The 18,119-nt window shown below is 34.5% G+C and overlaps 1 protein-coding gene and 1 non-coding gene across 2 annotated transcripts; both read left to right on the plus strand.

Moving 5' to 3' along the window:
• Positions 1 to 1,460: 1,460 nt before the first annotated feature.
• LOC112780795 (small nucleolar RNA R71) lies at positions 1,461 to 1,568 on the plus strand. Its single transcript, XR_003191610.1, has one exon. It is a non-coding gene; the product is annotated as a small nucleolar RNA R71 (small nucleolar RNA).
• Positions 1,569 to 13,155: 11,587 nt separating this feature from the next.
• LOC140182362 (probable LRR receptor-like serine/threonine-protein kinase At3g47570) lies at positions 13,156 to 14,031 on the plus strand. The gene has a single exon (XM_072228533.1). The coding sequence runs from the start codon at positions 13,156 to 13,158 to the stop codon at positions 14,029 to 14,031; it is 876 nt and encodes a 291-aa protein (XP_072084634.1).
• The last annotated feature ends 4,088 nt before the right edge of the window (positions 14,032 to 18,119 follow it).

Consider the following 18,119-nt stretch of genomic DNA (forward strand, 5'->3'; position numbering starts at 1 on the left):
AAGGACTAACTCTCCTCTGTCCACATCAATCACAGCTCTTGCTGTGGCTAGGAAGGGTCTTCGAAGGATAATGGATTCATCTTCATCCTTCCCAGTGTCTAGGATTATGAAATTTGTAGGGATGTAAAAGCCTTCAACCTTCACTAAGACATCCTCTACAAGTCCATAAGCCTGTTTCCTTGATTTGTCTGCCAATTCTAGTGAGAATTTAGCAGCTTGTACCTCAAAGATCCCTAGTTTTTCCATTACAGAGAGTGGCATGAGGTTTATTCCTGACCCCAGGTCACACAGAGCCTTCTCAAAGGTCATGGTGCCTATGGTACAAGGTATTAAGAATTTTTCGGGATCCGGTTTCTTCTGAGGTAATTTCAGTTGAGCCCAAGCATTCATTTCATTGATGAGCAATGGAGGTTCATCCTCCCAAATCTCATTACCAAATAACTTGGCATTCAGCTTCATGATTACTCCTAGATACTGAGCAACTTGCTCTTCAGCAATATCTTCATCCTCTTCAGAGGAAGAATACTCATCAGAGCTCATGAATGGCAACAGTAAGTTCAGTGGAATCTGTATGGTCTCTGTATGAGCCTCAGATTCCTTTGGTTCCTCATTAGGAAACTCCTTAGTGGCCAGTGGACATCCATTGAGGTTTTCCTCACTGGAAATCACTGCCTTTTGACTTTCTCCAGGTTCGGCCGTGTGGGGTATATTGATGGCCTTGCACTCTCTTTTTGGATTCTCTTCTGTATTGCTTGGGAGAGTACTTGGAGGGAGTTCAGTAACTCTTTTACTCAGCTGACCCACTTGTGCCTCCAAATTTCTAATGGAGGACCTTGTTTCAGTCATGAAACTTTAAGTGGTCTTAGATAGATCAGAGATTATAATTGCTAAGTCAGAGAGGCTCTGCTTAGAATTCTCTGTCTGTTGCTGAGAAGATGATGGAAAAGGTTTGCTATTGCCAAACCTATTTCTCCCACCATTATTATTATTGAAGCCTTGTTGAGGCTTCTGTTGATCCTTCCATGAGAGATTAGGATGATTCCTCTATGAAGGATTGTAAGTGTTTCCATAGGATTCTCCCATGTAATTCACCTCTTCCATTCCAGGATTCTCAGGGTCATAGGCTTCTCCTTCAGAAGAGGCTTCTTTAGTACTACCGGATGCAGCTTGCATTCCAGTCAGACTCTGAGAAATCATATTGACTTGCTGAGTCAATATTTTATTCTGAGCCAATATGGCATTCAGAGTATCAATCTCAAGAACTCCTTTCTTTTGAGTCATCCCATTATTCACAGGATTTCTTTCAGAAGTGTACATGAATTGGTCATTTGCAACTATTTCAATGGGTCTTCTTCAGGCGTCTTCTTCAGATGAAGAGATCCACCAGCAGAGTGATCCAATGATATCTTGGACAATTCAGACAGACCATCATAGAATATACATAGGATGCTCCATTCTGAAAGCATGTCAGAAGGACACCTTCTGATCAATTGCTTGTATCTTTCCCAAGCTTCATAGAGGGATTCACCTTCCTTCTGTCTGAAGGTTTGGACTTCCATTCTAAGTTTGCTCAACTTTTGAGGTGGAAAGAACTTGGCCAAGAAAGCATTGACCAGCTTTTCTCAAGAGTTCAGGCTTTCTTTAGGTTGTGAGTCCAACCATGTCCTAGCTCTGTCTCTTACAGCAAAGGGGAAAAGCATAAGTCTGTAGATCTCAGGATTAACCCCATTGGTCTTAACAGTGTCACAAATTTGTAAGAACTCGGCTAAGAACTGATGAGGATCTTCCAATAGAAGTCCATGAAACTTACAATTCTGCTGCATTAGAGAAACTAATTGAGGCTTAAGCTCAAAGTTGTTTGCTCCAATTGTAGGGATTGAGATGCTTCTTCTATAGAAGTCAGAAGAGGGTGCAGTAAAGTCACCAAGCATCTTCCTTGCATCTCCACCATTGTTATTATTTTCTGCTGCCATAACTTCTTTTTCAAAAATTTCTGTTAGGTCCTCTCAAGAGTGTTGTATTTTAGCTTCTCTTAGCTTCCTCTTTAAAGTCCTTTCAGGTTCAGGATCAGCTTCAACAAGAATATCTTTATCCTTGTTCCTGCTCATATGAAAAAGAAGAGAACAGAAAATAAGAAGAATCCTCTATGTCACAGTATAGAGATTCCTTTATGTGAGTAGAAGAATAGAAGAATGAGGTAGAGAGAAAGTAAGAAGAATTCAAATACAGAGAGAGGGAGAGGGTTTGAATTATAAGAAGAGAAGTGTTAAAAAATAAATAAAATAAATAGAAGGAGATGAGAGATGGAAGAATTTCGAATTTTAAAAGAAGCAGAAGAAAAATATTTTTATTTTTATTTAATTAATTAAGCTAGAATTCAAATATTAAGAAAGGAAATAAAAGTAATATGAAAACTAAGTAAATTAAGTAATTAAAAAGATTTTTGAAAAAGTTGTTAGTTGGTTTTCGAAAATTAGAGAGAGAGAAAAGGAGTTAGGTGGTTTTGAAAAAGATAAGAAATAGTAAACTTTTAAAATCAAATAAAAAAATTAAGTGGTTAATTGAAAAAGATTTGAAAATCAATTTGAAAAGATAAGAAGTTAGAAAAAGCTTTTGAAATTAAAATTTTAAAAAGATATGATTGAAATTCATTTTAAAAAAGATTTGAAAAGGAAATTGAAAAGATTTGATTTTTGAAATTAAAGTTGATTACTTGTCTAAAAAGAAACTAAAAGATATGATTCTAGAATTTAAAGATTGAACCTTTCTTAATAAGCAAGTAACAACTTGAAATTTTTTTACTCAAAACATTAAATGTTAGCAATTAATTTCGAAAATATGAAACAAAAATAAGAAAAAGATTTTGAAAAAAATTTTAAAATTTTCCAAAATATTAAGAAGGGAAATGAAAAAGATTTGATTTTGAAAAAGATTTGAAAAGATAAAATTTTTAAATTAAAATTTTGACTTGACTAATAAGAAACAACTAAATTTTAAAACTTTTTAACCAAGTCAATCAAAATTTCGAAATTTATGAGAAGAATAAGGGAAAGATATTTTTTTATTTTTTTATTTTTTAATGAGGAGAGGGAAAAATAACTAAAAGACACAGAACATAAAAATTTGAGATCAAAACAAAAAATGCATGCAAGAATACTTTGAATGTCAAGATGAACACCAAGAACACTTTGAAGATCATGATGAACATCAAGAACATGTTTTTGAAAATTTTTAAGAAAAGAAAAACATGCAAGACACCAAACTTAAAAATTTTTAAACTTTAGGCATTAAGAATTCAAAAATGCATATGAAAAATAAGAAAAGACACAAAACAAGAAAATGTAAAGATCAAATAAAGAAAATTACCAAGAGCAGCTTGAAGATCAAGAAAGAACACAATGCATGTATTTTCGAAAATTTAAAGAAAAATTAAAAAGATGCAATTGACACCAAACTTAAAATTTGACACTAGACTCAAACAAGAAACACAAAATTTTTGGTTTTTATGGTTTTATTAATTTTTTTGGATTTTTCGAAAATTATTTTGAAAAAGAAAATAAAGAAATTCAAACTATTTAATAAGAATTCCAGGATTCGTGCAATGTTAGTCTAAAGCTTCGGTCCAAAAGAATTAGACATGGCCAAATGGCCAGCCAAGCTTTAGCAGAGCAAGACATATAACAGCCAAATTGATGGGAATCCAAAGGCTCCTGCAATGTTAGTCTAAAGTTCCGGTCCAAAAGATTAGACATGGCTTAATAGCCAGCCAAGCTTTAACATAACAAAGACAGGCATGTCCTTTTTGCAATGGAAAGTGAAGACCTCAGTCCAGAAGATTAGACATGGCTTAATAGCCAGCCAAGTTCCAACATATCTCATGAATCTCTAGAAGTCATTCTTAAAAACTCTGAAGAACAAACATTTTTTTTGAAGTTTTCGAAAATAAAATTAAAAGCTTTAAACATAAAATAAAGTTACCCAATCTAAGTAACAAGATGAACCTTCAGTTGTCCAAACTCGAACAATCCCCGGCAATGGCGCCAAAAACTTGGTGTACGAAATTGTGATTCACACTTTTCACAACTCCGATGCAACTAACCAGCAAGTGCACTGGGTCGTCCAAGTAATACCTTACGTGAGTAAGGGTCGATCCCACGGAGATTGTCGGCTTGAAGCAAGCTATGGTCATCCTTGTAAATCTCAGTCAGGTGGATTCAAATGATTATGAGGTTTTGATAATTAAAAGATAAATAAAACATAAAATAAAATAAAGTTACTTATGTAATTCATTGGTGGGAATTTCAGATAAACGTCTGGAGATGCTTTGTTACTTCTGAACCTCTGCTTTCCTATTTTCTTCTTCCAACCATGCATGCTCCCTTCTATGGCAAGCTGTAGGATCCTCTCAGTGAAAATGGTCCTCTACGGTTTCTGCACGGCTAATCAACTGTCGAATTTCTCGTCTCGGATGAAAAATACCAGGCACAGCTACCGCATGGCTAATCATCTGTCGATTCCCGCTAGCGTCGGAATAGGATCCATTGATCCTTTTGCACACTGTCACTTGCGCCCAACATTCGCAGGTTTGAAGCTCTTTACAGTCATCCCTTCTCAGATCCTACTCGGAATACCACAGACAAGGTTTAGACTTTTCGGATCCCAGGAATGCTGCCAATGTTTCTAGCCTATATCACGAAGATACTAATCTCACGAACTCGGTCCATGTACTAGATATCCAAGAGAATATACTCCGGCTATCGTCCAATGACTACGTTGAACATCATGTAGACCGCTTGTGGTTGTCAGGCACGCGGATCTTGGCTAAGCGAGTAACGAAGATAATGGGTGATTGTCACGGGTCACCCCTTCATTTTGACTTAACTGAATTAAGTACAAGAGTATATCTTGGAGAAGAAGTAGGCGTGAATTGAAGGAAAAACAATAGTACTTGCATTAATTCATGAAGAACAGCAGAGCTCCATACCTTAATCTATGGGGTGTAGAAACTCCACCGAAGAAAATACATAAGTGAAAGAATGTCTAGGCATGGCCGTGAGGCCAGCCTCCAAACATGTACAATAGTCTATGATAGCATAAAGTCTCCAAAATAAATCTCTAAAAGTAGTTTTTATACTAAACTAGTAACCTAGGGTTACAGAAAATGAGTAACTAAGTGCAGATAGTACAGAAATCTACTTTCGGGGCCCACTTGATGTGTGCCTGGGCTGAGCATTGAAGATTTTTTGTGCTTAGGCTGTCTTGGAGTTAAACGCCAGCTTTGGTGCCAATTTGGGCGTTTTACGCCAGAAAGTTTTAGGCTAATTTTGAACGCCAGTTTGGGTCATCAAATCTCGGGTAAAATATAAACTATTATATATTTCTGGAAAGCCCAGGATGTCTACTTTCCAACGCAATTAAAAGCGCGCTGATTGGGATTTTGTAGCTCCAGAAAATCCACTTCGAGTGCAGGGAGGTCAGAATCCAATAGCATCTGCAGTCCTTTTTCAGCCTCTGAATCAGATTTTTGCTCAGGTCCCTCAATTTCAGCCAGAAAATACCTAAAATCACAAAAAAATACACAAACTCATAGTAAACTAGAAATGTAATTTTTGAATAAAAACTAATAAAAATATAATAAAAAGTAACTAAAACATACTAAAAACTATGTAAAAACAATGCCAAAAAGGGTATAAATTATCCGCTCATCATCTAACTAAGCCTATCACTCAATTATTATTGCTTGATCCATCAATCCTTGTGGGATCGATCCTCACTCACCTGAGGTATTACTTGGTACGACCCGGTGCACTTGCCAGTTAGTTTGTAGTTTATAAATTCCGCACTAAGTTTTCGGCGCCGTTGCCGGAGATTTACTGTGATTAACAACTATCAGTTGTTTGATTGCTTAGATTAAGCGTTGTAATTTTAATTTTATTTAAATTTTGTTTTATTATTTTCAAAAAAAATTAAATAAATAAATAGCACTAATATTTTTCTTAATTTCTGAAATTAAGTTTGGTGTTTCCTAGTTAGTTTTATTTTAATTTTTCTTATTTTAATTCTTAGAATTCTGTTCTTTCTTCTTTGCTTTCCTGTTTACCACATGGTACGTTTAATCCTTTTTGATGTTGTGTGCTAAGGAAGAATAATGGAGAGAGATCACATGGGTTACTACTCACACCCAGTGAGTGATTCTTATTATTGTGGATGGAGAAACTACCCAAATTTTGGTGGGCAAAGTCAAAACCAAAGAAACTTCAATGCTCCATGTTCCAACTATCAAGAACCACCATCTCCATATTCATATCAAGAACTACCAGCTCCATATTCATACCAAGAACCACCACCTCTCTATCCATATCAAGAACCATCATCTTTCTACCCATATCAAGAGCCACTATCTCTCTATCCATACTAAGAACCATCATCTTTTTACTCTTATCAAGAATCATCATCTCCTTCTTATTAATATCAAGAGTCACCATCTCCTTATTCATCTCAAATACCATCAGATCTTGAGCTTCTCATGAAAGAATTCATACATGATATAAAGACGAGTGTCAAAAATGTAGAGAAACATATGCAGTCGATTATCAAGTCACAGGAAGAGGAGCAAGTAAATTCCTTCCCAAGAGATATAATGCAAGATCCTATAGAAGAAAGTGATAAAATCAATCAAAGGAGTTTATACTCCAATGAAATAGAGAACTTTCCACCCGCACACATGGAAGAAGAGGAAGATGAAAAAATAAAGGAGGAAGATGCACAAACAAAGGAGGTTGTAAGGGATGAAAATAATTATGGGAATTTACACTCTAATGAAGCAGAGAGTGGTATAGGGGGTGAGTTTATTGAACCACCAATTCAAGAAGTTCTTGATGAAGGGTACACTCTAACCATCACACAACACCCAAAGTTTGAAATCAATAAAGTGAAGGCAACCAAGGAAAGCACTAAAAAGAGGATTGTGACCAAGAAACAGAAGAAAATATCCATGAAAAAGAGAAGGTTAGAAAAAAACAATCCAACCTCTACACCAACAAGCAAAGCGAATCAAACTAATCACAATAAAAGAAACCTTGTTAGGAGAAAATTATATTAGGGGGCACTAATTTTCACCTCTCCCCCCTTGGAGACATTTCTTTTAACCAACTGGAAGAAAAGGAAGAAACTTCAATAACCAAATGTCAAGCTAATGACGTTAAAGAAGCGCTTGTCGGGAGGCAACCCGATAATTTCGTATCCTTAGTTATTTTTCATAGTAGTAGTTTTCTTACTTATTTGATTTTTATTGAGTTTTTACTATTTTTCTGATCATGTAGCTATTTCAGAACAGGAACCGGATATTTAAAAAAAGGGTAAAGTATATTTTTTGTCCTTGATGTTTGCTAAAAGTTTCAAAAATATCCCTAAGTTTTAATTTGTTTCAATTTTATCCCTTAAGTTTTCGATTTGCATCAATTTTATCCTTATAGTTAATTTTTTGATAATTAATATTTTTCTTTCCAATTATACCCCTCTCCTATCCCATCATCTTCATCATCATCATCTCTTTCTCTTTTCCGTCTTCACCATGAGCTCCACCACCATCATCATCAAACAACTACTATCAACTTCCTTTTCCATCCATACCTCTCTTTTTCCTCCTCCGACTCTCCATTACAACCATTATGTAAGAGTACTCATTCAATTGTATTTAACATTAAGGAGCATTTCTTTTCAAGTTCCCATAGAATATGAAGAGTACTCATTCAATTGGAATAAGCATTATTTTCTCTTTTCTAATTCATGCTCTGTCCTCATGGCTATTGCTGGTGTTAATTATAAAACTGCAAAAATAAATGTAATATTTCACCACCACAAGCCACAATAATATTTATCTTTGTCAGCGTTCAAGCTCAAATTTGTACCCATCAATGACCATTTCAGAAAAAAAATTTTCATTAATTTGAACTAAAAATTGACATGAAATTTTGAAAAACCATACCAACTCCACGACTTTCCCTAACCCTATTGCTCCTCACAGAACGCAAAATTCTCTTCGAAGCTCCGTTTGGCTTCAGTGCTCCTAACCCTATTTCATCTCCGTCCATCTCCTCAGACCTCCTCTGAACGAACGTGACCACTTCAGATCGATGGGTCCCGATTTGGCGAGCCACACGAGTTGTTCAATGAAGTAATAGACTCCCTCGCTGTCGAAGTCGACGACGGAGAGAAAGAAGTTGAAATCGGAGGAGACATGCGGTTTGTGTAGGACTTGGAGTGCGTTGAGGTCTTGGACGAATTTTCCAAGGCAGAAGGACTTGCGGCTAATGTTGACGCTGGTGGAGATGGAGGGTCGGAGGAGAAAGGAGAAAGAAGGAAAAAGAGGGGTATGGCCGACGATGATGGAGAAGGAGGTTGATAATGGTTATTCACGATGGGGGAGATGATGGTGAGAATGGGAAAAAGAGAGAGAGAAAAAGAGAAGGGAGCGTGATGATGATGATGGTGGGGGGATAGACGAGGGGTATAGAGAGAGAGAAAAACAGAGGGGAGTGTGATGATGATAATGATGGTTGGGGGATAGACAAGGGGTATAATTGGAAAGAAAAATATTAATTATCAAAAAATTAACTATAAGGATAAAATTGATGCAAATCGAAAACTTAAGGGATAAAATTGAAACAAATTAAAACTTAGGGATATTTTTGAAATTTTTAGCAAACATCAAGGACAAAAAATATACTTTACCCTTAAAAAAAAATGAACACACGACGCGCAAGCATCGCTGACGCGTACGCGTCATATGTGTGTGCGTGAAAAATAAAAAGTGAACAGAGAATTGCGCGGGAGTGGCGCGGGAAGTGTGCTTCGCGCACAAACATGCTCACGCGTACGCGTCATTTGTGATTTTGGCACTCCACGCGTACGCGTCAAGCACGCGCACGCGTGGATGAGTAAAATCGGCGTAAAAGGTGTTTGGCCAGAGAGTTATGCTGGTGTGGGGCTGGAACTATGCTGGGCGCACAAGCCCCACCACGCGCACGCGTCCCTGACGCACTCGCGTCGTTTTCCCATCCTGGCCGTCCACGTGTACGCGTCGCTTGAAATTCGCATGATCCATGTGTACGCATGCCTTACGCGTACGCATCACATGCGACGCCCAATCAAACCACCTCAGCACCTGATTTCAAATCATCCACCCCCCAATCCTAATTCTCTCTTGTTCTTTTATCCTTTTATTCTTCTTTCATCATAATATTTATTTCTTTTTGTTTTCAGTTTTTCTTTGCTTGAGGACAAGCAAACCTTTAAGTTTGGTGTTGACGCTTCGCTTATGGGTTTTCTGTTTATTCTTATGGCACCAAAGGGAGGCGAATCATCTTCACGGGGGAGCACAACCTGAAGAATAAAACGACCGCTAGGATAACTAAGGTGGTTGAGTTCCTTTCATTTTTTATTCATTCCCACTTTTACTATGTTATGTTCTGGTTTTCTGCTATCTTGCTTTGTTTACTACATGATCCTTTATTAGTTAGATTCCTAGATTCTAGTTTAATTTTCTATTAATTTGCTTTAATTTTGAAAGATGCCTCATGTATAACCCGCTGAGCTTGAAATCAAAAAGAAAGAAGAAAAGGGGGGTGTAATGCATGAGAAATTGAGTTAATTTTAAGAGTAGTCTTATTTACTTAAATGTGGTGGTATTAAGTATAATTTTGAATGCATTATATGAATAGTGCATAGTTCAATTTGAATAAAAGAATGTTAATGTATAAGGAACAGAAATTTAGAGAACTATTATGACTTCTCTGAAATTAATAAAAGTTTAATTCTTGAAGCAAAAGAAACAGCAAAAAATAAAAACAAGGTCCAAGGCTCTGAGCATCAATGACTAGGGAGGTCAGACATGATTAAAAGCTCAAAGAGTTGTTTCCCTAGTCACATGCTTGTGGTATTCTTGTGTCAAGTAATCCTTGAGACAAAACATTTAGACTCGAGATCAATTGCAATTAAACAGAGTATGCCAAAGACTTTGAGCACCACTGTCTGGGAGTAACTAAAAGGAAAATTAGAACTTAAAGAGAGTTCCCCAGTTAAGTGCTTGTGGTGTTTCTGTGTCAAGTAAAGCTTGAGACAAAGCATTTAAAGTCACGGCTAGGCTCAAGGTACAAAGCATAAAAAAAATTTGATGTGTTCAAGGGTTAAATTGAGTTACAAAAGATCAGAGAATTCATAATATTATCCATATTCTAATTCTGAATGACAGTGACATCCTTCTGATTCAAAGGAGAGTGAGATGCAAAAATTATTCAGGATTGCAGTTGTAAACCCCGCTTCAAGAAGAGACATGAGCTAATTGAACTCTCACTCTCATGCAAATTCACATCCTAAGCTTATATTATTTTTGTTGCTTGAGGACAAGCAACAATTCAAGTTTAGTGTTGTGATGCATGAGCATCTTTCCTATTTTTTCCTAGCGAATTTACATTTAAATTGTTGAGTTTAATCAATAATTAATTATCTTTTAGCCACTATGGATGCTACTTTGAGTCTTGTGTAATTTTGTTTATTTTAGGTAGCATTCTGGATTTGATGGAGTTTCTACAGCACAAGAACTAAAGGATATGACCAGTGAAGAGCAACGCGTGCGCGTAACTGACGCGTACGCGTGATTTGAAGATTTCCATGGCGACGCGTGCACGTACCTGACGCGTACGCGTAAAAAGCGAAGAAGACCATCGACGCGTACGCGTGACTGACGCGTACGCGTGACATGCGCCACGTGTAGAAAATGCAGAAAACGGTGGGGGCAATTTCTGGGCTGTTTTGACCCAGTTTCCAGCCCAGAAAACACATATTAGAAGCTGCAGAATGGACAAAACAAGTGGTCCCCATCCATTAATTGAAGACTTGCTGATTATTTAATTAATTCTGATTTAAATTCAAATCTGATTTTAGGAAAAGATATTATTTTAATTTTAGAAATTAGATTTTAAATTTATTAGGATTAGATATAAAAAGAAGAAACTTTTCTTCTGTAAGGGGGAATTAGTTAACTTTTTATTCCACCTCAACCTAATTTACAATCCTAGTTTTTTCACTCTGAAACCTTAACTGTTTCTCTATATTTTATTCCCAACTTATTCACCTACCTGTCTTCAAACTCTGAATTTATTATTTAATACTTTTTGAACTCTCAAACACTATTTTCTGTTTGTCTAACTAAGCCTATCACTCAATTATTGTTACTTGATCCATCAATTTTCGTGGGATCGACCCTCACTCACCTGAGGTATTACTTCGTACGACCCGGTGCACTTGCCGGTTAGTTTGTGGTTTATAAATTCTGCACCAACGGATCCATCCAACATCTCATTCATTAGTTTTAGTTTATTTTTCTATTTATCATGAGTCACTAAACCCCTTTTGTTAGGGTTAGAAACTCTGTTTGATATTTATGGATTAGTAATTTGATTGTTTATTTTATTTTGATTAATGCATTGATACTTTTTCAAGAATTGAGTTTCGTTCTTCATCTTAATGGTTAGAAGTATTGAGAAATATTCTATTTCTGTTTTGGATCTCTTTATTCTCTTTTGAGAAAGTTAATATCAGGATAAGCTTGAAACTCTTATAATTTTTGAAACTGACTAGGGATAGCTTTCGAAAGGTTGTGTGACATTAAATCGGAATTGTGCTTAACCTCTTTTTCTTAAGGGTAAAGTATACTTTTTGTCCTTGAAGTTTGGCAAAAGTTTTAAAAATACCCTTAAATTTTATTTTGTTTCAATTTTGTCCCAGAAGTTGTTTATTTGCATCAAATATACCCTCGACGGCTAAATTTTCAAAAAATTTAAGACCAATCTAACAATAATGCATGAAAATTATGCTTGATTTGCTTGTGTTGAGGGTTATTTTTATAAAATTATTGTTAAATTGGTCTTAAATTTTTTTAAAAATTAGCCGTTAGGGGTATATTTGATGCAAATCGAAAATTTTTGGTACAAAATTAAAACAAAATAAAACTTAAAAGTATTTTTAGAATTTTTGTCAAATTTGAGAAACAAAAAGTATACTTTACCCTTTTCTTAATTAATTGACCAATGAATTAGCGATTAAATAAGATAAAGAGAAATTGAATTACTAAGAAATTGGAGTTTAATTATATATGATTTGTCGTGAAATTATCTTGCATGAATCAAAGTAAGTAAAAACAATACCTTTTCTAGAAGTTAAACATTTCTAAAACCTTAACATTTCATTCCACTGTTTATTTCTCTAACTATTTCATATGCATTTGTTCACACCAAACACTACTTTACTGTTTTATGATTCACATCCTTCCTCCTATAAAAATTCGGTTGATTTAATTAAAATATTCGATTAAAAATTATTTGCCCAATCTTTTAATTGTTGTGGGAACTATATCCACTCACTGCAATATTACTTAAAGTGATTTGCTGCACTTGCCAAAATTAGTGCCATCAAATTTCGGCCCTATCACTGATCCAGATTTAAGCATCATAGATTCTTTGTCTAATTGTAGATACTTCCAATGGTTGACCTTCTTTAAAAATCCATTGAATTCCATCCTTCCAATTTCAATAGGCAACCTTTCTACTTCTCTTTACAAATTGAGACTCAACAAATGTTCTCTGAGAGGTATCATTCCACTAAGCATTGGTAACTTAAGTAGCTTAATAGACCTTGCACTTCAGAAAAATGAATTTGTTGGAACTATTCATACTCAAATAGGAAAATTACAAAGGCTACAAGGTCTAAATTTGTTTTTAAACCAATTGAAAGGATTTGTTCCTCATGAACTATGTCAACTAAAGAAGAAATAGGTTCTCTGGTCCTATACCATTTTTCTTTGGTAATCTCACATCATTAAAAAAATTTACTTTGTATTCGAATGTAATCAGTTCAATACCTTCCATATTGTGGGATTTATCTTATTTACTATATTTAGATTTGTCTTCCAATAACCTAAGGGGATCTCTACCTTTAGATGTAGGCAATAATCTAAAATCAATGTCTTGGATGTACTTATCAAAGAATTAATTATCTGGTAGCATCCCAAGCAGCATTGAGAATCTTGACCATTTGATCGAAATCTCTTTGACAAGGAATGGATTTGAAGGGCCTATCCCATAATCCTTTGGTCATATGGTAAGTCTTGAATTTCTTGACTTATCAAAAAACACTTTGTCTGGGGTTATTCCAAAATCATTAGAGGCACTTGTCCATCTAAAATATTTCAATGTGTTTTACAATAAGTTGACAGAAGAAATTTTCTACAGGGGACCTTTTGTAAACTTCTCATCTCAATTGTTCATGGAAAATGGAGAATTGTGTGGTGCTCAAAGTTTGCATTTTCCAAAATGCAAGGCGAAAGAAGGTAGATCTCAGAAAACAATTACATATATTATAATGGTGTTGAAATATATTTTACCAGTCATAGTAGCGACCATTCAGTCCATTCTTGCTTTGGCATTCCTATGCATCCTAAAATCTCGAAAGTACAAGCTTCTTAAGAAATCAGAAATGGATCAATCCATGGCTTGGTGGAAAAGAATTTCATACTATGAGATTCAAGAAGCAACAAACAGATTTAGTGAAAGCAATTTACTTGGCATTAGAAGCTTTGGAAAAGTGTTCAAAGGAGTTCTCTCAGGTGGGATGAATGTTGCCATAAAAGTTTTTCACTTGGAATTTGAAGAAGCATTTAGGAGTTTCGACGCTAAATGCGAAATATTATGCAATGTCCGCCATCGAAACTTAACTAAAATCATTAGCAGTTGCAGCAGCATGGATTTCAAGGCATTGGTTCTGAGCTACATGTCTAACGGGAGCTTAGAGAAGTGGCTACATTCAGAACATCATGGCTTGAGCATGATCCAGAGGTTAAACATAATGATAGATGTTGCAGAAGCAATAGAATATCCGCATCATGGTGGCTCTGTACCAATTGTGCATTGTGATTTAAAACCAAGCAATATATTGCTAGATGAATATATGGTTGACCATGTTGCAACGCCCTAAGTTTTTATTTCGACACACTGTTTTCAAAATTTATTTTTCAGTAATTAATTTTATTTTGAGGAGTCGATTCCAGATTTCGAAAATAAAATAAATAATAATGTAATATTATTGTTATGTTATTATTTTATTTTATATGCTATAAGTAAAATAGAGTTTTGGTAATAATATTATTATCGGTTCGATATCCATCGATATAAGTAAATATTGGTATTTTTTGATGAACTTAAAATTATTAATGTTTTATCATATACTTTTATTTATTATAATCATTATTACTAATATCATTTATATTAGTAACTTATATATATTTATCTCCATATATATTATTATCTAAAAATAACGCTCATAAGGAGTCTTATTGAAACCAAGAAATAACTCCTCAGGTGCGAAATTATAGAGGGTCCCCTTTAAGATCAAATAATTCCATCGAATTGAGTATGATTGTATGTGTGATAGCATCTACTATACCAGGAATATCAATGAACCCGATTATTGAAATTGCTCAGGATACCCTTTTCTAGCTTCTAGAATCTATTTCTTAGTTCAAGATCCGACCCCTCTTATCTTACTAACTGGAATCAAAGAATTAGTAGATCTGTTCTGCCCAAAATGGAAATGAGCTAGGGTTATGAACTTATTAATGTTTTATCATATACTTTTATTTATTATAATCATTATTACTAATATCATTTATATCAGTAACTTATATATATTTATCTCCATATATATTATTATTTGTGTTTTAATATATTTACTTTTGTAATTATCCGTTTAAGATATTTATAACTTGAACCGCCGATTCAGCAGCCCTAATGCTTGACACCAAACCCCCACTCTTGCCACCTAATCATCAAGTAACCATTAATCATCAAGCCATGCATGATCCACTTTGAAAAAAAAAAGGAAACCAAGAGAGAGAAGTGGAACAGTGACTCCCTCTAAGAACTTCTATCTTCGATCTCTTGAGTTCCGTAACTTTAATAAAAAATTTAATTCGATTAAAGTATTCGTATCTTCCTCTTCTTCACGTTGATGTCATTTTTATTTGAGAAAAATTGACGGTGGAGTTTTTCCCAAGCTTGCATGGTTCAGCCAAAGTGAGGAGAATGTGGAGTAGCCAATTTTCGACCTTTTTTTTTTCAATTGTTCGATCAGAAATCTTTCCTGAAGTTTCAGTTGTGATTTTCGTACGGAAGTAAGGTTTGGTAAATTAATTAAAAATTAATTATGTTCTTGAAGTTTTATTAATGATTGGTTGTTTGGTGATTGAAATTGAGTGTTTATATGTTGATTTGATCAATTTTTTTATAAAATTAAGTTTGGAACTCAAGTAACTTGAAAGTCGTTGTTGTTGTTGCTGATGATGAACCGTGAGCTTCCAAGGCTTGAATTCAAGCTTAATTGATATATTTTGATGTGTTTACGATGAATGAAATGTTGCTCTTTGGTTTGAGAAAAATCAGGTAAAAATTAGTAACCAAAAAGCTCGAAAACGAATTTAAAATAAAGTATATATATTTTGAAAGATCACAAGAGAAGATTTCGGCTTTGAGAAGGAGTGTTTATCACCAATACAAATATTATTTTTGAATATAAAAATATAATTTAATAAAAGATCGGGGTAAAAATAGTAATTATATAAGTTTTGGGGTATTTTGAGTAATAAGTAAAAGTTTCAGTGTAAAAAAATATTTTATAAAAGTTTAGGATTATTTTTAGAAATATAAAATTAAATTAGTGATTTATAAAAATATTAGAGTTAAAAGTAAATATATTTAAAAGTTTAGAGTTAAAATATAATTTCTATGAGTTTAAAAAAATAAAACTTTAATAAGATAAGTTTTTAATGATTAAAATAAAAAATTGTTAATACACTTTGTTTACTAATACTATTTTGTTTATACTAAATTAATTATTATCTTTCTTTACCGATATTATTTTATTTAGTAAAGATATTATTGCTATTAATAATATAAGATAGAGAAAAGTAAAATAGAATTGCTCTTTAAAAGCTTTAGAGATACAAACTTGATTTAAGAATCTTATGATTCTCTTTCCATAAAATACTTAGAGAAAGATGAGACAAGAATGCAAAAATAAATTAGAATATTAGAAGTAAGATATTAAAAGAATAACGAAAAAAAGAAAAGAAGAGTTAAGAAGAAAGAGAAAAGATAAGAAACAATTAAATAGTTATCTGCTGCGAAGGGTGCAGTAGAGATATTGGTTGCTTTGGAAACGAGCAAAGATATGGTGGTAATTCTATTGAGAGTTGCTTTTCATAGATACATTAACTCAAGAGAACCTGATACCTGTAAGGTGATGTTGCTTACAGAGGTTATCATCACATACATCAACTCAAGAGAGCTTGTTACCTGTAAGGTGAGGTCGCTTATAGAAGTTATGTGTGCGTACATTGGTTCAAGAGAGCCTATTACCTGTAAGGTGGGGTTGCTTACAGAGGTTATGTTCGACATTTAATAGCTAGAGAAAGCTACTTTGTAAGGCGAGGTTGCTTCAGAGGCTATGCAAGCTAGAAAGCCATATCCGACTAGAGTGAGTCGGATTATATCGAGAGCGGATAGAAACCGACAGATGAACTCATTACCTGCGATAGGAATAGACATACATCATTCTTATTTGCGCATATTTGTTTGTGATTGTGTGTATGCTTGTGATTGAATTCTATATTCTGTAATTGTTGAATTTGATTGTACTTTGTTGATTGTTGTTACTGACTGAGAACATAATAAAATGAATCTAACTAGCTACTTCGATTCTACTAAGAACTTTCTAGTTCTTACCCCTTCTTTTCTCTCTTAAGATGGTGTTAAACCAGTGATTTCAGAGAATGAGAAAAAATGATTTCATTTCATTGAGTAATGAATAGGTGAAGAACTGAAGATTGATGGTTTAGAAGTTATAATAAACTCTCGTTGTAAGTATAGTTACTAAACCAAGCAATCAACCTTTCTTACAAACGTTTTGGTTGTCACAAGTAACAAACCCCTTTAAAATTGATAACCGAGTATTTAAACCTCGGGTCGTCTTCTCAAGGAATTGCAGGGAGGTGTTCTTATTATTGATTATGAAAAAGTGTGTTTTGGGGGAATGTTGAGTTTGGGCAATGGGCACAGATATATTTAAATGACAAGTAAAATAAATAAATAACTGTAAACTAAACTCTTGGCAAGGTAAGAGAAATTGGAAGTCCAGACCAAGTTATCCTTATCAATGATAATGAAAATTGAATCTTAATTCCACTTAGTCAACCTTTACTAAAGTAAAGGAAAGTCAAGGGACTAATTAGTTTGATCTTCGAATCCTATTTATTTCCTAAGAAAAGATTGGGATTATTGAAGTTCAATTCAATTGGCAAGATAACAATTAATAATTATGCTGTTGAGTTGGATAACTCCTGAGTTATTGATTTCTTAACCAAAACCAAAAGGGAAAAAGTAAATCTATTGGAATAAAAATGCCTTCAGATGTAAAGCAACAATAACAGCAATCATAAATTGAAATACCTCAAATAACATTAATTAAGAAAATTATATGTAACATGGAAGAGTTCATAAATTAAATAAAAATAAAGAACCTGGGATTGAGAGTCACTCCTAAAACTAAGAGAAGTCCTAAATCCTAAGAGAGAGAGGAGAGAACCTCTCTCAAAACTAATCTAAATCATGGGAAGTGAATTATTAGAGCCTGTTTATGAATGGATGCATTCTCCCACTTTATGCCTCTAATCTGTGTTTTCTGGGCCGCAAACTGGGTCAGAAACAGCCCAGAAATCGCTGGAGAAGAATTCAAATACGCTGATTTCCATCACTGCGACGGGGCCGCATGGATCACGCGGTCGCGTCATCTAGCGTCAGAGAAACTATAGGATATTATATATCAAATCGAAGCCCCGGACGTTAGCTTTCCAACGCAACTGGAACCGCGTTATTTGGACCTCTATAGCTAAAGTTATAGTCATTTGAGTGCGAAGAGGTCAGGCTGGACAGCTTAGCAATTTCTCCAACTTCTTGTATTTCTTCCACTTTTGCATGCTTCCTTTCCATCCTCCAAGCCATTCCTGCCTT

Source organism: Arachis hypogaea, chromosome 19 (genome assembly GCF_003086295.3).
Source record: "Arachis hypogaea cultivar Tifrunner chromosome 19, arahy.Tifrunner.gnm2.J5K5, whole genome shotgun sequence".
Classification (NCBI taxonomy): Eukaryota; Viridiplantae; Streptophyta; class Magnoliopsida; order Fabales; family Fabaceae; genus Arachis; species Arachis hypogaea.